Source organism: Prorops nasuta, unplaced genomic scaffold (assembly GCF_024137725.1).
Source record: "Prorops nasuta isolate Cenicafe-Biocafe unplaced genomic scaffold, Cenicafe_Pnas_1.2 PNAS00002, whole genome shotgun sequence".
NCBI lineage: Eukaryota > Metazoa > Arthropoda > Insecta > Hymenoptera > Bethylidae > Prorops > Prorops nasuta.
In genome coordinates, this window is record NW_027116799.1 from 7,215,890 (window position 1) to 7,238,030 (window position 22,141).

General features: G+C 36.0%; 4 protein-coding genes across 4 annotated transcripts; 1 reads left to right on the top strand and 3 right to left on the bottom strand.

Moving 5' to 3' along the window:
- Window positions 1-408: 408 nt before the first annotated feature.
- On the bottom strand, window positions 409-21,108 carry wtrw (water witch). Its single transcript, XM_066739034.1, has 23 exons — window positions 19,579-21,108; window positions 18,997-19,357; window positions 14,827-17,763; window positions 14,653-14,725; window positions 14,558-14,588; window positions 14,337-14,404; window positions 13,865-13,925; window positions 12,870-13,051; window positions 12,608-12,711; window positions 12,454-12,532; window positions 12,275-12,365; window positions 8,985-12,053; window positions 8,112-8,168; window positions 7,836-7,898; window positions 7,411-7,572; window positions 7,280-7,337; window positions 7,095-7,226; window positions 6,758-6,962; window positions 6,608-6,617; window positions 6,330-6,428; window positions 5,938-6,157; window positions 3,548-3,606; window positions 409-2,206 (listed from the first exon to the last, which is right to left on the bottom strand). Exons 3-23 carry the CDS (start codon window positions 17,729-17,731, stop codon window positions 2,018-2,020), a joined length of 7,917 nt encoding a protein of 2,638 aa, XP_066595131.1. The 5' UTR covers window positions 17,732-17,763; window positions 18,997-19,357; window positions 19,579-21,108; the 3' UTR covers window positions 409-2,017.
- On the bottom strand, window positions 3,083-5,963 carry deltaCOP (coatomer subunit delta). Its single transcript, XM_066740893.1, has 8 exons — window positions 5,844-5,963; window positions 5,619-5,658; window positions 5,303-5,526; window positions 4,840-5,234; window positions 4,603-4,773; window positions 4,208-4,521; window positions 3,825-4,141; window positions 3,083-3,740 (listed from the first exon to the last, which is right to left on the bottom strand). Exons 1-8 carry the CDS (start codon window positions 5,844-5,846, stop codon window positions 3,651-3,653), a joined length of 1,554 nt encoding a protein of 517 aa, XP_066596990.1. The 5' UTR covers window positions 5,847-5,963; the 3' UTR covers window positions 3,083-3,650.
- ArgRS-m (arginyl-tRNA synthetase, mitochondrial) lies at window positions 6,101-8,185 on the top strand. The gene is made up of 5 exons (XM_066740869.1): window positions 6,101-6,247; window positions 6,326-7,475; window positions 7,543-7,670; window positions 7,739-7,962; window positions 8,035-8,185. Exons 1-5 carry the CDS (start codon window positions 6,212-6,214, stop codon window positions 8,183-8,185), a joined length of 1,689 nt encoding a protein of 562 aa, XP_066596966.1. The 5' UTR covers window positions 6,101-6,211.
- On the bottom strand, window positions 7,970-8,611 carry mRpS9 (mitochondrial ribosomal protein S9). The gene is made up of 2 exons (XM_066740953.1): window positions 8,431-8,611; window positions 7,970-8,353 (listed from the first exon to the last, which is right to left on the bottom strand). The coding sequence occupies exons 1-2, from the start codon at window positions 8,609-8,611 to the stop codon at window positions 8,262-8,264; spliced, it is 273 nt and encodes a 90-aa protein (XP_066597050.1). The 3' UTR covers window positions 7,970-8,261.
- Window positions 21,109-22,141: the final 1,033 nt, after the last annotated feature.

Consider the following 22,141-nt stretch of genomic DNA (forward strand, 5'->3'; position numbering starts at 1 on the left):
AATAATAATTAACTATCATTAATAAATACCAAATTAGTTAAGTTTTTGTGCATTTTATATAAAATACCTCTTTTCTATTTAGATTATGAACCGCATAGGTAAACTGAGACAGTCACAGCTTCATAATGCTTGCTACATGTGATAGATAAGTCATTGTAAGTTTCAGCTATCTACATAATAAGTATAGCATATGCTTAGCTTTTTAATATACATAGATATCATTATAGATCCAAGAAAAATGGAAAAAGCTGCTAAAGACCTAAATTTTGTACTGGTTACAGACAGAGTAAATCGAATAAAAGTATTCAGATAAGTAATTTTTCAGTATGAAATAGATGTAAAATGCAAAGAAGTACGATTCTTTGTGGGTTATTTTTTATTAAAGGTACTTATAATATTAGAGGAACTTCAAAAAGGATACAAATAATGTACAACTGGGATTAATAAGATATACATGTATTACAGAAAATTAATCAGTGGAATATAAGAATACATTAGTATGAAAACTCTCTCTTGAAAATTGAGGAGCCAAATATGCTAATCACAATATTAATTATAAAGTAAAAGCATCTGAAAAACTGTATTTTAATTGATAATAATTTGATTAACGATGAGTCAATTAATGACCTTTTTCGTCAAATAAGCATAATTCAAAGTTTAATAGTTTGTTCTAAGCTTTCAGTAGCAGGTGAGATAATCACAATGTTTTTTTTTTGCAGATTCACCTAGCGAAGCCTATATGAATCTTGTAGATTTCAAAAGTTAAAAAGGAATGTATTTATCTTAATCAACAAGAGCTGTTAAAACTCTTCCTAAAGCTAATAAGAACAGATTGAAAGTCCTTGTATCCCTCACATTAAAATGAACAGCTCCTGACTTTTCAACAATTTTAATATCAGCCAAGTCTACTAAATTTACATAACTAACTTAAATAATGTGAACTATGATAGAGAAGACTATGTGATCTGCTACATTATGCATTCATCAATGTTGCAGATATCAGCTTTTTTTCAAATCTTTCCTGAAGGATATTAAAAGCTTTGCTTGTGTTATGCACAATTACTTCTTTCAAACCCCTCAATTAATTATTTTTTCCTTTATAATATCCTTGCACAATTTTACTTTAGAAGCATCGTCAGTTGAAGAAAGGAGATCAAAGAGTTTATCGTTGTACATTTCCAAAAATTCACTTCAAAAAAATTTCATCAGTTTCCAAAACTCTAAGTTTCTTGGTGGCCGAGGTTCACTGAGCAGCTGTGGTGATACATACTTGCGATCGCCAAGTTAAGGTAATAAAGAGTGAGCGGTTAAACCAAATTGGTTAACCGTTTGGGAACACCCAGGAACACTAAATTGACTAAGTGGAGTTAATTATTTGGTGGGCATGATCCACCCCCGAGTGTCGTAAAAAAATGTTCCCCATTCGAAAATGAAAAAAGAAACGTTTTACCCTTGTCAAGTAGACAAATACATGATTCAATTTCAGAGGAATTATACCTGTAGTGATGAGGCTCATTAGGGATATCATGGAGGTTTCGAAATCCTGGTTATTTTAATTTTTTCTTTGTTAAATTCGTTAACCTCAGATAATCTGCCAGTTTTTGACATTTCTCCTTTCATGTTTCATATTTTCACACACCAAGATGGCGAAAGTGTTTCTTTTTCATAATTCATCTATTGGTAATGGCTTATTTTAGGTTGGCACTACACCAAATTGATCAATCAGCGTTTTAGAATTTCATCATTTTGAGCGCTATAGTTAACTAATACGAATTTCCTATATGTGTTGTTAGAATTATTTTGATATATTGGTTACAGTGAATGAGTGAAAACAGTTTGTAGAATGGTGACTATTGGTGACAAATTTTGTTGACACTATCTATTGTTTGAAGGTATTACTTTTGATGGATGATTTTAAACATTTTTAAATTAGGAATTATTGAAAGTTTTCTAATAATAATGACAGAAATTTATTAAATTATTTTAATTAATAAATTGTCAAAATGGAAAATCAAATTCATACTGAGTTAATACTGAAAGAGGAGATTCCAGAAACTGAAGAGAATGAATGCTTAAGTCCAACTAAAGAGAATAAGGAAATAAAATCTGCTTCAACTGAAACAGCAATTGGCATTCGACCAAGACCACTAATTTGTAAACCAGATACTGTGCGTGTTAATTGTAAGTCAGAGCCAATTGAAACCAAATGGCATTGGGCACCAGGGGCATGGCAAGATGCTACAAGAACAAGTGCTTTTCAACCTTACAAGGTATTTCAGTAATTTAACAATGATCTTTTTGATATTAATTTCTAATTTAAAAAACTTCTTAAAGCCACCAACATTGTTAACAAATTTGCAAAGAGGCAATACACAAACAGAAATACCACAGTTATATGGTGGAAACGATATAACATTTCACGTGCTTGCTGGGCAAGGAGAACTTACACCAGATAATATTCATCAAGGTATATTTCTACTTCCAACAATGCTTCAAAACAGAATTATATGAATTCTTTAAACAAAATTTAGGCTCTGTAGATCAAACGGATGAAAAAGGACTCACTGGTTTAATGTGGGCTGCAGGATATGGACAACTGGGCTGTGCTAGACAGCTCCTTAAAGCAGGAGCTAATAAAAATTTTTGTGGCCCAAATAAAGAAACTGCTTTGCACTTAGCTGCAGCCTATGGTCACCATGATCTTGTGAAGTTGTTGTTAAATCATGGAGCTGATCCAAATGTTGCAGATGATGTAGGTATATGAATCTTGTATTAATTTATCTTAAATGAAAAATTGTATATGTCATCTTCAGGAAGGCAATACTCCTCTGATTTATGGAGCACATGGTGACCACCCTCATGTATGCTATGAATTATTAACGAAAAATGCAGATGTAACAATTCGTAATATACACAACATCAGTGCCTATCAAGCAGCAATTTTAAGCAATGCCTTCACTGGTGAGTAATTTTTTCAATGATGCATGTTAATAATAAATGAATAAAAGCTAATTAACAAATTTTTTAACAGCCAAAGCAGTTATTGAAAATTACCTTTTGCAGCAAGTGATTCATATGTATGCATAGTTGTAAGTGTTGTAAATACTTGTAAATAGAACCATATAGTACGTTTTATATAAAAGCTAGGAATGTTGTTTGTTAATTTAATTATTTATATGGTAGTATTTTATTAATATGAACTTTCCAGAACATACTAAAAACTAAAAATATTAAAGATTGTATAACTAGTTCTGTGCGCGATGTATATAATGACATTGATGCAGAATAGATTAATCCTTTTTATAATAAAAATGACAAAGGTACAGAAATGTATAGGTTGCTCATGAGAGTACAGTATACAAAATGAACCTAGCAAAATTATACGACATGATGCTTACAGTTTTGGTGTACAGATTCTTAGTTTAATATCATAATAAAATACTCTTAAGAAAAACAACGTTTCATATGATTTTTTTGTTTTAACAATTATGTGCTTTTTTAGTTATTAATTGCATGAAGTAATGCATGCAATCAATAATTCATTATTCTTCTGCAGGAATGAAAGAGATTTGTTATAATTTACAAGTATATATAACAGGAAACTCCCTCATTTAATTAGGCAAAGAAACTGTTTTTATTACCCCTAGAGTTTAAACTACTTCATAGTTGTCAGTGAAGAAAACAGTTTCTACAGAATGTTTAACAGGGCTTTCATCTTCCACTAAAAGAACTTCAATGACCTAAAACAATAATTAATATTATCATGTATAATTGTTATTAAAAGTTTCGACTTATTTTAATGAAGGAAAGCCTTTTATATTTACCTTGATCTTGGCATAAGAAGTTTTAGATGCAAAAGAGACATGTAGTGGGAAAAAATCTGATGGTGTGGACGAAGCAGCTGAAAATTCCATTGATCCAGATTTTGTAGAGGCATCAACGACTGGTAATGACCAGGTTAGTGCATTTCTTCGTGGTTCGTGGGTATATTGACCATCGCACTCACTCACCACCGGGCTGCACCCAATCGGCAATGGAATATTTATTTGCACATCTGTTAATTCTAGATCGACCTGCTCCAATTCATATTCGATATTCACATCGCAACCTCCTTCACCGTTTTCCGACGGCCAACAATTTACTGAGAAACAAAATTATTAACATCTGTAAATTTTAACACAGGCTACGGATAAAAAAGACTACGTACTGGAGAAGGGTAAAGCTGTTTCATCCTGTGCCTGCAAACGCCATTTCAGAACGCCAACGTCAGTGTTTAGGGGGAATGGTTTGGATGGTACTTTCAAACCTATTTGACCACGATTCCTAAATAACTCTTTGTCCACATTTGGATGAGTTTGTAATTGAATTCCTCGCGTATCCCTATTCTCCAATTGAACGCGAATTCTACCCCATTGTTCATCTGAAATGTGTAGTGTAACCAAACCATGCAATTCAAAGTGTTGTAAACCACCATCACGGCTAACTCGTACATTTAATCGCTCCTCTTGTCTTAAATGTACCCTGTATTAAAAAAAAATTATAATAACAAATATTAAAATAAGAAACGGCTGTAACATTAAATAACTAATTTCAGATACTAACGGTTCGGTATTCATAATCTGAGGTGCAACTGACACTGATTTTGTGCCAGGTGCAGCAAGTGGAGTAGACACAATATTTTCTCCTTCCTCCTTGAGCTGATCAACAAAAGAATCAACGTCGCGCGATTTTCCACCCAATTTCATTGCTCCTGCACCACTATTAGATGTTTTCCTTAAACAAAAAAAAATCAACTTCTTTTATCAGAGCTACCAATTTAAGAGTTATAAAAATACTTACAGTACTGGTGTATAAGAAGGTCTAATTGGTTCTGGTGTAAAATCAACTGAAGCTCCAACAGTTGAATTAGATTTGAAGCTACCACTACCATATCCAGTGTTACTGAATCCGCTGCCAGGATTTTTCAGTCCCGGTTTCTTATTTGCCTCCATCCTCTGCCTTTGCAATTCCTTTGCTTTTTCACGCATTTTATTTTTAGCCTCTCGTTCTTGAGTCATTCTCACTGCTTGATAAACCTTTTCTTCATGAGAGTCCATTTCAACAAAAGTTCGAATTTGAGGCAAGTTAACACTTTCTCTATAGCCAAGTGCTACTATCTCATCAAATGCAAATATTAAATTAAAAGCATTCTCAGCTATTTCTAGCTCATCCATTGAGCTGCAATACTCTGGAATCTATAATTATTCGTTTTTAATTGATAAGTCTTCAAAAATATTTGAAAATCAAATCAAAATTAACTTACAACTCTAGCAAAAAGTCTTAGAGTCTCCAGATCCTCCAAAATATTACTAGCTTTGGTAGTTATCAGCAACATATATACTTTTTCTAAAGGCTGATAGACATACCTTACAGATTCAGTTTCAACAAATGTGTGCTGCTTGCCAGAGCTCATCAATTTTGGAAATGCAGCAAGAAGACCTTCTATTCTTGCTTTTGTCATTTCCACAAATTGACGTGATATAATTGCTAAAATAAAAAAAGTAATTATTCAGTTGAGAAAACTATTTTTTTCATTTAAAGAGAATGTAGGCATTGTAAAACTAACTTATTATACTTACTTTTTCCTGCTTTGGTACATACTGCTGCAGCAATAAGAACCTTTAAGATAAAATAATGTAATGTGTCATTAAAATTACTATGAACAACTAGGTAAATATGGACAATACAAATCATTAATGTCAGTTGGAATTCAAGAGTTCAATCATAGATAAAAGAATCTTAGAATTTCCAGATAGTTTTATGTTACTACTGATGTGAAATTAAAGCTATAAAAGCTTACGTACCATTTTGCCGAATCTTGAATAATAACACGTTGCACTTAATATAATCTTCTATAAGCCAAACCTTCTCTCCACATCACAAATATAAGTCATTTACAGAGGAGGGCGCACTGACGCACTGTGCTGACGTGTGCCATGGATAAAAAGATAATTGAATGGAAACTCATACACGTTTCGCACCCTACCAGTTCTGCGAAAATACATATTCCAGTATTTCCATTTTCCAGTAACTGTAAAGTCAAAAGTGATTGTTTTCTGAACATCTTGACAATTTTTTTCTGGACAAGATAATTGTTTTCAAGACGGATAAACCTAACCTGTAAAGTTATTTAAAATAAGTATGTAAAGTATTTTAATGCAATAAAATTAAAATGACGAGTAATATAAGATATTTATTACATCAAAAGGTATTTATATTAAACTACAAATAAATGTACCAGATGAATTTACTGTTTTGCATTTAAGCGTTATTTATATTATTTTAGATACTTGATATTTTGCAACAAAAAAGCTTGAAGAATGGAAATATTGCATTTCCTCTTCATTTACAGTATGACAGGACCATTGGAAAGTTTGCTTATCTCCTTCCTACCAAAGCACAATCTTATAATATAGAAAATATAGTTTCTGATTTAATTAATGACAGATCAGAGGATATTATAGAGAACATAATGTTAAAATCTGATACTATATATTTTAATTTATACAAAGAAAAATTTATAAAACATATTTTAGAAAATAATTTTAGCTTTGTATCTCCACCTCACATAGGTAGTCCTAGAAATATTATAGTAGAGTTTAGTTCTCCTAACATTGCTAAACCATTTCACATGGGCCATCTGCGATCTACTATGCTAGGCAATTATGTTTCAAATATCAATTATTTCCTAAAAAATCAAGTAAAGCGAATTAATTACTTGGGAGATTGGGGAACACAATTTGGTTTAATTGACCTTGGAATAAATTTAGCAGAAATTAGTGAAAAAGAAATAGAAGATAATCCAATAGAAGCTTTGTATAAAGCATACATATCTGCTAATAAAAAAGCTGAATTAGACTCAAAAATATTAGACCAGGCAAGAGCTATTTTCCGCCAACTAGAAACAGGGAATGCAGTGGTATCTGACAAATGGCAAAGGTTCAGACATTATACCATTGAAGAATTGAGAAGAACATATAATAGATTGGGTGTAACATTTGATGAGTATCAGTGGGAATCAATGCACAAAGCAGAAAATATTCAAAAATTGTTACATGAAATGAGACAAATGAAAATCCTTAAGAAGGGTGAGGATAACAAAGAAATAGTAGATTTACATATCAAGCCTGTACCAATTCTTAAAAGTGATGGAACAACATTATATATTGCAAGAGATATTGCTGCTGCTATTGATAGATACAATAAAAATATATTTGATAAAATGTATTATGTAGTTGACCATTCTCAGGCAGAGCATTTTTGTAATCTAATAATGATATTGGAAAAGATGGGTATGCCTTGGTCAAACAAATTGGAACACATCAGTTTTGGAAGAGTAGTAGGAATGACGACAAGAAAAGGAAATGTTACATTTTTAAAAGATATTTTAGATAAAACTAGGGATAGTGTAAGAGAAATACAAAAAGCTAACTCTAGTAAGCTCAATATTTTCCTATTAAAGTTATATAAAAAGTTTTTACTGATTATTTTAAATTCTTTTAGCAACAAGAGCCTCATTAGATTCATCAGATACTACAGCAGACATATTAGGAGTTTCTGCCATAATAATTAATGACTTCAAATATAGGAGAGACAAAAATTATACATTTAATTGGAATTCAGTTTTCGATGTAAGATCGTAATTTCTTTTAAGAAAAAAAAATATATAAAATATTAGTAATTATTTATTTAAATACAGATTAAAGGAAACACGGGCATAAGGTTGCAATATAGTCATTGTAGATTAGTCAGCTTAGAACAAAATTCAGGAGCCACTTTAGTCACAGAATGCTTGCCATGTCTTTTAAACCAGCCAATAATTGATGATTTAATTTTTGTAATGGGCCAATTCGATGAAGCTGTTATTAAATCTTATGAAGAATTGGAACCCTGCATATTAACTAAATATTTATTTGATTTAAGGTAAAGTTACAAAGTCTACAAAAAATTATCAAAATTTAAAAGACTAATCCATTCTAAAATAAATTATTCTAGTCAAAGTATTAACAGAACGTGGAAAGCATTGCCAGTGAAAGGCGAACCTACTGATATTGCCAGTCAAAGACTTTTACTCTTTTATACTGCCAAAAATATTTTAGCCCAAGGAATGAAGCTTCTTGGTTTAACACCTTTAGATAAAATGTAGCTTCATGTAGTTCAATCATGTAAATTTATTTATATAATAATGTTATATTTATATACAAACATTTTTTTAAAGAAAATTAACGTTTGCACCATTGGAATTTCCTTCTAGCACCTTCCTGTCCGAATTTCTTTCTCTCGCGTTTCCTCCAGTCCCTCGTTAAAAGTCCAGCTATTAGACAATATTTAATTAGCCGTGATTCACAAACAAACATCATTTTTTTAACAAATGATATTAAACTTACTGACCTACTCTCATACTTTGTATCATATTTTGATCAACGAAATTTCTAAGTCCCCAAGAAATACCCCAGCGAATGGCACCGGACTGTCCAGTAGGTCCTCCACCAGTAACGTTGGCTTCTATATCTACTTTTTTGTGGAGGTTCGTGAATATTAGTGGGAATAATATCTGTAAATAAAGAATCATTTATAAAATGTTTGCCGACCTAGATAAAAGTTCTTATTATTATGAATTTTATAAGAGAAGGAGACATATTTTTAGACAATTATTTTTATTGAAGTGAATTTTCAAAAACTATAATGAATAGTTGGATTATATATACAAAAATGGGTTGGTGTGTCTGAAAAATATATAAATATATTTCTTAGGGAACATTAAATTGTGACTGTAGAGGGTTTGTTGAAATAACTCATAAAAAAAACAATTGTTTAACGAAAAACCATGTATCCATCAATACATTGTTCAAAAGTTTTGCAACAGCTTATAAATTAAATACAAACTGAATACTATTAAATAAAAATTGTCATGTATTATTTGCTTTATTTTTTGTTACAAATTATTGTTTATAGTAAAGTTTATCCGATGTGACTTTTTCTTTTGTTAATTTTTCCACGATGTCCTCAAGCAATTTGTTGGTGTTTTGTAGCTGATCCTTGAGCGTTCGGATTACATCTTCGTTGGTTCTCATTTTTACAGTCAGCTTCTCTATCACTGATTGCAGATTAGCTTCGTTCATTTCCTCGCTCTGCTGTCTCATGAGCATATGTTCACTGAGACTTACATTATCATCGCTGGCGAAAGGAATATTTTTCTGAGCAATTTCATAAGCAGCTTTGAGAATATCTTTAGGTAGCCTCTTTTCTAAAGGATTCAGTGGCTTTACAACAAGGACTCTTTTCCTGTTCTCCACATCAATTTTATGATCCGACATCCATTTTCTAAAAGTGTAAGGAATTGATCCATTGTGCAGCACCATTTCAGTAAAAAGAATGAGCTTCGTTTGCCTGACGAGTTTAGTAAGACCAGCGTGGTTTCTGAGGCCTTGAATATCATGAACAGCTATACCAACTAAGAGATTCATTAATATTACCGTGACAAAGACGATGAAGAGGGTAAAAATGATCTGAGAGCACACAGACAGTGGATGATAAATCACAAAAGGTCCATCGGTTGTTGGATCGGCTTGATTGATAAGTCCTTCAAAGTCTAACTCACCAGCCATCATCGCTAGAACCTTGATGAGTCCTGTGAAAGGGTTACCAAACGAAGGCTCGCCCACAAATATCACGCAAAAGCTTATTGTAAATCCTATAAGTAATCCGGAATAAGCCAGTAATAATTTAGCAAACTCGAACTGGATGTGAGTGAACATAGCAACGTAAGTGCCAAATGCTGGTAATTGTCCAACCATCAGCATCAGATTCGTCCATGCACAAAGAATGGCAAAGGCACCGATATAATTTTGCCAGTCGTATGTACGGCCTGTGTAAACGAAGGATGTCACGAAAACACTAACGATGACTATGCCATCCAGCACATTGTCTATATTGGAAAAGTACTGCTTCGCAGATTTGTATACCATGAAGCCAAAAATTTTTCTGGGTATGGTAATGCAAGTTAGTACCAACGAGAGGTACCATTCAATCTCAATAACTGGCCGTCTGAACAAAAAGCCTGAGATCCTTTTATTACTGCAGATCTTGGAGCTTGCAGCATCGCTCGTGTTATAACATTTATAGGCCAAAGCAGTCAATACATAAGTGGTCATACAGATGACGGTCATGGCATACAGCAAGATCCTCATGAGATAGAATTTTCTAATCTTCTCCCACTTAAGATGCAAGAATGCCATTACCAATGGATGCGATAACAAATCCTTTCTGCGTTCTTGTACAAAAGTATTGATGAAGCTGGTTTCACACTGATTATTGCAGGGGAAAAGTAGATCAAAATGAAAGCGCATTTCAAACTCTCTGTTGTGTGGAACTGGTCTCCTTAATGTGATGGATGCATCCAGCCTTTGTCTGAACACTTGAAGAGATTCTGGGATTTTTCTGAGGATAACGTTCAGGGCTGACAATCCAGTGTTGGTAGTAGCACTAACATCAGCCCCAGCCCATATCAGAGCTTCCACACAACGCGATTGCTCATTCAAAGCTGCAATATGCAAAGGAGTGAATCCAATTCTATCAATAGCGTTCACCAAGGCTCCGTTCTTCAGCAGTAGCTCCACCAGATCCGGAGAAGAGTTGGTGCTCATCACAGCAAAGTGCAGAGGAGTCCTGTGGCCTCTGTCCACAGCATTAATATTGGTACCTGGACTATTAAGCAGAATATCCGCAGATTCTATCGACTGCACGAAGCAGGATACGTGCAGAGGTGTCTCTCCAAGGTGATTCTTCTCAGCTACACTGGCTCCTCGATCCAACAATAGCTTCACCACTTCGGTAGCTTTTGTCCTCACCGCGCAATGCAGAACTGGTTCCACAACTTCTTGACACTCGTGGTTCCTCAATTTTGCTCCAGTATCTAGTAAAACAATCGCAGCTTCCTTAGAATCGCCAAAAGCTGCAAAATGCAAGGGAGTATAGTGGTTTATGGTATTGGCAGAGTTAACGTCAGCCCCTTTCTTAACGAGCAGCCTGATGCAAGCTACATTCCCAGCCAGGCAAGCAGCTAGCAAAGGAGTCACTCCTGTTTTTGGTTCTATGTATTCAATTTTAGCACCAAAGGCTTCTAGAATTGGCATAAGATGAACCAGACCTCTATAACAGGCCCATATAAACGCAATATTGCGCAGACGTGGATTCGATGAGATTTCAGGAATGATAAATCCTTTTTCCATATCAAGAAGGAGTCTCATTTCCGGTGCACCAACTATGGACCACATAGCTGACTTCAGGCTAGCTCCATTGATGCGTTGGGCCTCCCTCAAAGCTTCAAGGTTATCGAAGAAGAGGGACTCATCGGCTGGTGGGGGTTGGCCAGCGTCTATCTCCACATTTTCCACGGGACTTTCACAGTCCGGATAGTTGTTCTTTTCGTGTTTTGGATTGAAACACCTGACGGATCTATAGGTCGGTGCCATTCGAACCGAGAGAGGGTCCTTACGACCTCTGCGCTCATCCAGGCCAGTCAGGGAACAGTGCCGTAGTCTTCCTGGAGTCTCGCAAGTTGGGGTCCTTGGCGTCAGATCCTGGTTAACCACTGCTGCCTTCTCTTCAGGTATTTTGAATAGCGTCGATGGTCTTCGTGGCTGCATCGAAACTGAATTCATTTTTCTCGTCGATTTCTCCTTGGTCCCCGATCCTAATGGATCGCTCACGTCACTCTTCAATTCCTTTATCTTCCTAGTCATTTTCTCTTTTAGTTCTTTTTCAGCAATTAACTCAGTCCTATTGGAACAGTCTACTGGAGGTTTAGCGTCATCAGAAATTTCGAGACCTTTCACTGGCTCCTCATTGGAAACTGTTAGCTCCAAACTCGAAGCTTTTTTATCAGCCTCCAGCTCAGTCTGATCGTTCCGCTCGTCCTCGTGCATTTTCAACCAATTATCTCCAACACTGGAGGAACTTATCTTGCAGCTACGTAGAACTCGTCTAGCTACGTACTGGCAGCGTGCGTTCTCCTTTGGAGGGCATCCGAATCATCTCGCCCCTCCTCAAACTCGAGGCTATTTAGTTATCAAGTTAAGAGGCTCTTTCAATGATGCACGATTGATTGTCAGAGTATTGCTGCATTTCTCGCCTGCAAAAATCCAAATTTCAAAACTCACCACAGCTATACATCCAGTACTCACCTCTTCGACTAACGGGACTATTATATTTCTCTCTTTCTACGTCCATTAACGTCTCTACGAATTAGCCAACCACTCCCACATTTATCCATCCTGGCATCTTCTCGAGACTCCTTCGTTACTCTTGGATCGCAGACTCGAGAGCTGAAATTGATCCACGAGTATTAATTATTACTATCAACCTTTACGCAAATACAAGATAGATACTCCAAATGTTATTCTTCGATCTTACATGTTAACTTTGAAAATTCCAAGAAAATTCCTTGCATTAATTTCCCAATAATTCTGCAAGGACTTGAGAAACGGGATTTCTAAGAATCGAAGGATTCACTCGTCAATGTTCTTTATCAGTCCCCATCCATCATCCCACGTGCACTACACGAGACGTTTCGACTTTGCTACAGTTTCTTCATTGAAGTTTATCTCAGAATCCGCAGGTTTGCTCTTGAGAAATTTGACAATTGAGTCCGAGTGTTTCTCGGGATCGTTTCTTCATTGCATAATGGGCACACTAGCACTAATTTCCTGGCGGCTTCCGGTTCGAATTGAAGTCGCGTTGCGCCTGGTCAAGATCACCAAGCGGCACTTTCAGGACTCGGAGCACCACACTGAAGAGCTTCCGTGGGTCGGAAGGATTCGGGGATTTACGGAGCGAGTTTAGAAGCGACCGTTACGAACGAGTGTCGCCTTCTCACTAAACCAAGTTTGCTGCTGGCGAGCGACCACGAAAACCTATCAATTCGAGATTGAACTAATTTCGTGCAGTCGACCTCCTCGCTAGAGTAAAATGAAAATCTCTCGATGGTATCTTCCTCTGTCTTATCTTGGTACTTTGATTATTTTCTTTTTGTTTTTTATATAATTTCACTAAATTAAATTTGCTGGTGTTCAGAGACTACGAAAACCCATAGATTCAAGATTAAACTAATTTCGTGCAGTCCAGCTCCTCGCTAGATTAAAATGAAAATCTCTCGATAGTATCTTCCTCTGCCTTATCTCGGTACTTTGATTATTATTTTCATTTTGTTTTTCAGATAGCAAGTTTCAATTTCTCTCGAACCACGATGTAGCAACGTGGACGGATTTCATCTTTCTTCTATCGATGTGCGATGAAATATGGATCCAAGATACACGTGTGTGTATACATATATATACACACAAACAGATGAAAAATCTTGAATTTCACTCCTTTCAGCGTGATGGCAACGAGCCAGTTGAAAATGGTGTGAGATTTCACGCAAAACGTTCGTGCTTTAGTACCGAAAAACCAGAAGACATTTGTAATTTCCGAATAAAAGCGTCCTTGTCCGTAGAGCCGACGTGAGTTAATTACATGCGAGAAACTCGAAACCGGTTCCATCCGTAACTTGGCTATTTCTCAAATATGATTTATTATAATTTCAATAAAAATATTCAGTTTTGGATGGAAAAAAATTATGACTTTTTATCGCGTCTACGAATTTTTTTATAGAATTAAAAAGAATAGGGATATAGAGTGTTCAGAAATTAGAATAATATTCGGAGCACGATTCAAGGGCTCGATAGTAATGCTCGCCTTGGAGTAAAAAAATTACGTTGATTGAGCAACAAAGCACTGTTTGAACTTGCCACGCAACGAGGACTAGCACACCCGAGATTTTTACCTTAGTTTCCTTTTTAGAAGTGCGACTAGCATAATAATCCTCGCCTCCAACCCTTACACCACTGGAATATCAATTGCGCCTCTGTGATGCACGGAAATCAAAGTTATTTCGTGACAAGATAATTTAATGCTCGAGTCAACCTTTTAAAAATCAATCAAATCTAATCGTCAATCTTTCGACCAACTCAAAGATAACTCGTTGTTTCGCAAATAACAATATTATTATCGATATTGTACAAATCAATCCAATTAATAAAAAAGAATTACTTATTTCAACGTTTATTCAATAAAATCCTTAGTTCCATCAATCATTCATATTTACAGTTTTTTTCTAAACGAAATATAAAAAATAAATATTGTTCATGCTGTGTAATATACAATGATACAAGTCTGCACGGATGTTAATCAGAAATTAACTGATAATTTGCTGATACTATGAACAACTCTTAGCTTATTTGGACGGAACACGATACGTTATGGCACTGGACACAAGAATACAAAGTTTCGAATGACGATCAGCTCGAATTTTGGAAGCAGCGAGCTTTTACATGTAATTTCCAAGAATTTTAATTTGATGCACTTCATTTGTTTACTTGCTAATCTGACTCGACGTGCAGAATCAGCTTGGCACGAATTGAATGGAGCAGTGATGAATTCGTTGAAGGAAGATGTAGATTTAAATTAGAAATTCCACCTGACAGTGGAATCTTCTAGCTGGTCGACGCCTATATCAGAACACAAAGTTTCTAACAACGATCAAGTCGATTTTCAGAAGCAATGAGCTTTTACACGTAATTTCCAAGAATCTTTAACTTGATTTTCATCTCCCAACTAGCTAATCTGTCTCGATGTGCAGAATCAGCTTGGTACGAATTGGATGGAGCAGTGTCGAATTCGTTGTAGGAAGATATGAACTTAAATTAGAAATTCCATCCACAGGTGGAATCTTCTAGCTGGAGTCACTGTCGATATCTATTTCTGGATTGAACCTCTTATCTATCGCCAGAGTCATAACAAGATCCTGGATGAGCTTGTGATTCTTCTCACAGAGTTTCTTCAGCTCTGCGATCTCGTCCTTGACCTTATTGTTGTCCTCGGTGAAGACATCGTCGTCGGTTTTTCGTCTAAAGGTGGAGTAATCACTTTTTAGAATTGTGTAGGCGGTGCTGTTGCTTCGTTTGCTGGAAACAGTGCCCGTGGCCGATTTCCTGTCTCTGGCAACCTTGTAGGCCGAGGAAAGCACGTCACGTGGTAGCCTAGCCTCACGTGGATTGAGAGGTCGTACGGTTAAGACCGCGCGCAATGGGGAGGGTAACACCAGAGCGGTCCACCTTAAGAATTTCAGTAGCTTCTTGGGAAGGAGGCCGAGAAAGAGAGCAGACTCGACATCGCAGATGAGTTTTGTCTGGCGTACCAATTTGGCCAGGCCGGCTGTCTTCTGCAATCCTTTGATATCATGGACAGCGATGCCTACCAAAAGGTTCATCAAAACTATTGTGACGAACAATAGAAAGAGGACGAAGGACAATTGAGCAGAAACTTGCAGAAGAATCCAGGAGGTACCTCCTACGTCCACCGGTCTTACACCATCTTCCTCGCCTGGAAAGAATAGATCCTCAAAGTCCAGTTCACCAGTCATCATGACCAGTACCTTGATGAGACCAGTGTGTGGGCTGCTGAAGGATTTGGATCGAGGAAAGATGACGCAGAAACTGGCGGTGAATCCCACTAGAAGGCAGGCATAAGCCAGAAGAAGCTTGAAGACTTGGGCCTGAACACTGGTGAACATGGCCACGTAGGCTCCAAACATTGGCAACTGGCCTATCATCAGCATCAAGTTGCTCCAGCCACAGAGAACTGCGAAGGCTCCTACGTGACTCTGCCAGGTGTAAGTTCGTCCAGTGTACACAAACGAGGTGGCGAAGACACTGAAGATCACGCACCATTCAACCATATTCTCGGCTTGTGTGAAGAATTGTCTAACAGAGAGGTACGTGAGAATTCCTGTGAGCTTTCGAAGAGCTTCTAGAACGGTCAAAACTACCAGGGCGTACCATTCTATTTCAAGGACCACTGGGTGCCTGTAGAGAAACCCGTTCAGACCTGTGGTGTTGGCGCAAAGTGGCATTCTTGGGTTATCCACCTGGCCATGAGATTCGTTGTAACAATTGTGGGCCAGAGCTGTGATTACCCAGGCAGTCAGTACCAAAACGAAAACCAGATAAAAAACTAGTCTACCAACGTAATATTTTCTAATTTTCTGCCATTTCAGATGTAGAAACGATTGGCACAGAGGATGTTCTAATATCTCCTTGTAACCTTCTTTGACAAAAGTGCCCAGGTAGCCTATTTCACCTTGTTGCTGATGCTGCAGCAGTGGATGAAAGTCTAGTCTGAGCTCGACCTCGCCTGCAGCAGATCCATGCTGTTGCAGAGTTATGGAAGCATCGAGTCTTTGTTTAAAAATATTTAACGAGGTTGGAGTCTTCCTCAGGATAATCGACAGGGCACTGGTACCACCTTTTGTAGTGGCAGTAAGGTCAGCTCCATGTTGAATCAGAACATCCACGCATTGGGAGAGTTCGTTCAAAGCAGCTACGTGGAGGGGTGTGTACCCATATTTATCAACTTTGTTAACGTTTGCTTTCCAGGTTATGAGGAATTCAGTGACGTCATAAGCCAATAAAGACCTGCCCAAGGCAAGATGCAGAGGTGCCCTGCCGTCGTTGTCCTCTACATTGGGGTCGCAGCCTCCTTTTCTCAGCAAGATTTCCACGCACTCCAAGGAGTGAGCACGAGCTGCCATGTGCAGGGCAGTTTGACCTCTGTGGTTCTTCAGATTCACGCTGGCTCCTCTATCCAGAAGAAGATCCACGTTATCAGCGCAGCCTGCTTCTGCAGCGAGGTGCAAGGCAGTTTCTCCTTTTTTGCTAAGCAAATCAACTTGGCAACCAGCCTGGAGGAGAGCTGCCAAGCATGCAGGGTCTCCTCTATCTGCCACGTGATGAATGGGACCCAGCCCATTGCAATCCAGCCTATTCAGGTGGAGGCTCCCATTGACCAGTATCCTTAGCACGTCCAGTGCATTGCTTCTCGCTGCAGAATGCAGTACTGTTTCTTCAGCGAAAGGAGAACCTGCAGCCTCCTGAGTGATCCCTTGCTGCAAAAAGTATTGGGCAACGTTCAACGAGTTCCCAAAGGCTGCATAGTGAAATGGAGTATAGTTTCTTTTACCGTTGATCGTTGCTCCATTATTAATCAGGTATCTCACTCCTGACAGACAATTGCTAAAGGCACACAGGTGCAGAGCAGTCAAACCCTGCTCCTGTTCGGAATGATTCAAATCAGCTCCAGCTTTGTGCAAGCTTGCTATTAGATCACTGCGGCCCAAGAAGCTTGCATGGAGCAACAGTACATTAATTTCCTGTGGTTTACAGGTGTCCAGGAACCTCTTCAGGCTCTCATCCGTCCATTTGGGAGTATCAAGGTCCTCGAACAAATGGACACGTCCACCGACGAAGCGCATATGCTCTATCAACAAGTTTTTCACAATATCCTTGTTAACTTGCAAGGCACAACTACTCTCATCAGCGTAAGAACTCTCGCTAATGCACAGGGAGTAACAATGTGGCTCCTCGATAGGAGGTGGGGTACCAAAATCCATAGAACGATCTTCCGATGGTGTTACCAGACTCTCTGGCTCTGGACTTTGTCTGTTTCTCGATGCCAGCCATCGTGTCAACAATAAAGACGTCGTCGTTTTCCCTCTTGGGGTATCCGGGGATGAAAAACTGTGCATGTTGAACGATTTTTCCAAAGGAGTTTTCTTTCTGGTGTTGGAGAACGTTGACGCACTTTGGCGACTCATGCCTATCACTGTTCATACATTCCTGGCATCACCTAAAAGTGAATTTTCAATTATTTGATTTTGCATCATAATTTTCTAAATCTTAGATACTACAGTCTTGTTCAATATTGAATTATTTTCAACATATCGCTTGTTATATCTCTATTGATCAAGAAAATCCTGACAATTCAGATTCTATCATGCTTAACCGGTTTTATATTCCTGACATCACCTAAAAGTAGATTTTTAATTATTTAATTTCGCACAATAATTTTCTAAATACTAGACACCAGAGTTTTGTTCAATACTGAATTCTTTTCAATATATCGCTTAATACATCTCTATTGATTAACAAATTCCTGACAATTCTGATTCTATCATGATTAATCGATATTCTTATCTAACAAAAATACGAAGCATGTACGAGATACACAATACTTTAAACTGTACATACATTCAAGGAAAGGAATCGTCATTAATTATAGAAAATTACTACTTGCGCCAGTAAATAGAGAAATTTAAATTTAAAATTAAATATCCGAGAAACAGCGTGGAGGATCTGGATGCGACCAGTTTTTGCTCGAGAATCGCGAGTTTCTTCTCATTGCTTTTGTCGCGCTACGATCATTCATGCCACGCGCTCGTGTATGACCATGTTGATGACGCTGAAATCTGGCGCGCGAATGTCAATTGGAAAATCGGGTGATAGATTGATAAGACGACGTATACCGTAGAATTGGCATTATTTATATCGTGCGAGTCCTTCGGGAATTAAGAACGTCAGAAATCTGAAATTATTATGAGTATTTGGTCATTGCGTCGCTAATAAAATCTGACTCTTCCAGAATGAATTTTCAGAGGAACCTGTTTCTTCTTCTACCTAATCTGACACACTACACTCGAATTATTTGTCTACACGTTGGTCACCTTCGACAATTGGTGACAATAAGACTACAGGAGGGATCTGAACGAAAGCTATTTATAGTTCCAGCCCCTTGAGAGAATTTTTCAATGAATTAAGTAATTGAGAATAACGATCAAAAATGTTTATCATTGAGAGTATTATCAAAAAAGTTTTGCTCTTCTCGCAAAATCTATGAATTTTACAAAAAACTCTGGATCATTCAATAAAATTAAGATTTAATTTAAATCAAGAATTAAAAATCAATCATGTCCTTTTATATCTTGAAGGAACGGTATTTAACTTCCATACTTGTATCATTGCGACATTAGTGATGCATAACGATTATTTTAATATAACAAATTCGTTAACGAGTGACACTCACCATCTCGAGAGATTATTGTTTCACGTCGTTTATCGTGTTAGGCAATAGTTATCCTATGACCTTTACGATCCTAGCTATCGTTCATTACGACGTTGCAGATTCATAGCTTTTCAAACGTCCGAACTTCCGGATTGCCGATGAGTTAGCTCATCCAATAATCGCGTACTTTCACACAAGAGTTACTTATGCAAGAACTAAATTATTTCACCGACTAATTCTATCCTCAATCTAATGATGGACTCATTACAATTAATTCGATTAAAATTATTGCTTCATCCTCTGGATAAACTTTGGCTTGAACCGTATTTGGCTAATGTAGAATTCCCCGTGCACCTTTGTGTACAGACAGTCTTGATAGTACCTTGATTGAAAAATTAAAGAGAGTGTGTGAGAGAGAGAGAGAGAGAGAGAGAGAGAGAGAGCAAGACTATGAAAGAAAAACTCTGACAATTATATATATATATATATATATATATATATATATATATGTATATATAAGTGTTATGTTTACACTATTAGGAACACTAAACTAAGAGATATGATTGTGATTTGTACTTTTGTAGTAATGATAAACTCAAGTACCGGCGTTGAGAGACAACGAATTGCTGACTTCATCGAGGTAGATGATCGGATGGCCCGATTGACACTGAACAAGCTGGCTTGTCACCCTTTCTTACCGCTACTACTTGCTTGCTTGCTTGCCATTGGATTCTCACCGGTCTTCCCGCTGATCACGTGTGCTACAAGGAAATGCAGCTCGCCATTGATTCACGCTTAATTAGCACATATTCCTCCTCGCTTCTCGACTCTTGCTCCAAGAATTTTTCCAGCAATCCCCAACTCGTCCTTCTCTTGCCTAATCACTCGTAGATATTTGCAGTTCTTTTCAGTGATTTCTCAGTAACATAATGTGTCATCTCTTACATTCTACAGATTCTTCTCTACTCTTCATGAAATTTCATATATTTATATTCTTATATCATACCACATTAGTTTGTTGTAATTCAATTTTCATTCCTGCAATTGTTTCTCTTCCATCATTTTATGTGAAGTTGAAAACTGATTTTTGATGATTCCTTAGTCGAATAACAGTGTCCAAAATTAATGCCAGTTCCACTTCTTTATCGTCCAAAGAATTCATGACGATCTTGAAAATTAACGAAACTTTGTGATTGTTTGTAAAATAAGCTTCAATTGTGATTTATAAGGTATGTCATTTGCGATTTTTTTGACCTAGATAATATATAATCACTAACTGAATATTAATTTCGAAAAGGTAGACCTCTTTTTTATGTATAAATTCAATTTACTCTTTTCAGTATAAATTAGTTTCAGAAAAGAAGAAAACAATTATTTTTGTTAAGACTTGTGGTATGACTCTTTCGCCAATCTTCCAGGTTCTCTTGAATTCTGAACTGGTTGAAAGGAATTGAATTTTAAATTACTTCGAATGGAGAATAAATCGTTTATGTGATAAATAAAATAAATATAGCTTTAAATACTGGTACCGAAGTGCTTCTCCTTAGCAGCTTGATAAAATATTTTTACAGCTAATAAATAATTAATTGCAGCGTTAGATTTGTAATTACCGATGCAGTCTTATTAATCTTAAAGTTATGATACTTCTCAAAATTTCTCTTGATTTATAAATAATCCCATTATTTTACATCATAATAAAATCGACACTTTCACGAGCTATAAAATTTACGACAATCATTCTGTATAAATGTAAATATTGTTTAAAATTTAAACTTTTTTTTTACTGACTAATCGAGCGAACGGTTCGTAAATATAATTATTATATTCCCCTTATATAATTCCTTTTCTTTATATACAACACAGAAACTAGCGTTCAATATTTGAACAAGACATCAGCTTAAGTAATAATAATAATTATAAAAAAAAGCTACACTTACTTACCATCAATTTCGAATATAAAATATTATACTTACTCATTGTTACAATTAAGGATTTCTTTCTACACCAAAAATAATTCATGATAAAAAAGATAATAGAATAACTGTTTATAATAATGCTGAGGTAATTGAATTTTTAATCTTAAGTAGCGGTAAAAATATTATTACGATATTGCAATATTTGTTAAATTTGCAACAAAACTTACCTGTCGCCGCAGTATTATTTCATTAAAGTACGTAAGATCCTGTCCATTGATAGTTACTTTTCCACTTCCTCCACCAAAAACAGTTACAGAAGCCTTGGCACTTTTCCTTTGACAAACTGTAAGAAATATTCAAATGTTTTAAGACTACTATTCAAATGAAATCTTATGTATTTTTTATTATAACAGAATTAATACATACGCGGTACATGGACAAACGGCCTACCATCTTCAGTATATTGCGTCTAAAAAATAAAATTAAAATAAATCATAAACCGGCATCTTTATCTATTATCGTGATTGCTCTTTACTTACAGGTAAGAGCTGAATACTCTCTGTGTAATTAACAAGTTCAGCAGTATATTTGCGAATAAACTCAGACACATGGTTGGAGTAAGGGTGATTGGCTAGTGTTTCTAGAGATTTTGTCAAATATGAATACTGAAAAAAAAACAAAAATTAATGTTAATATAAAAGTCTTGTACAGAGTTTTCTCTAATGATGAAACATAAGCTCTGAGTTGCCTGCCTATAGCACTTATGACTATAAAGTTAAATGATATCTTAAAAGCACTAATTCGCTAACATTTTAGTTCAATAACCTTCATTCTTCATTGAAAGTATAATTTTCCCTTAATTAATCACAATAACTTTATTTAATATTAAATTAAATAAAATATAAAATATTGAGGTGCTATAGTTAAATAACAAAGTTATTTATAACTACTATCTTTTTCTTTTAGAAAAAAATTCTGTGTTAAATGTGTGTAAGATATTGCTAGAGTTTTTGCTTACATTATTATCAGATAATTTTTCTTGAAACAAATTTTCAATTTCTTCTTTGTGTAACCATCTTGTAGAAAGCAAATTTCTAAAAAAAGTGAATAATATCATAGACATGAAATATTTTCAGTTATAATAATCATATAAAATTCTTCCAATTCACATACATTTTGTCAGTTTCTACTGGTAAAACACCTTTTTCCATTCTTTCAGTTTCTAAAGTCAATAGCTTACTGTAATTATC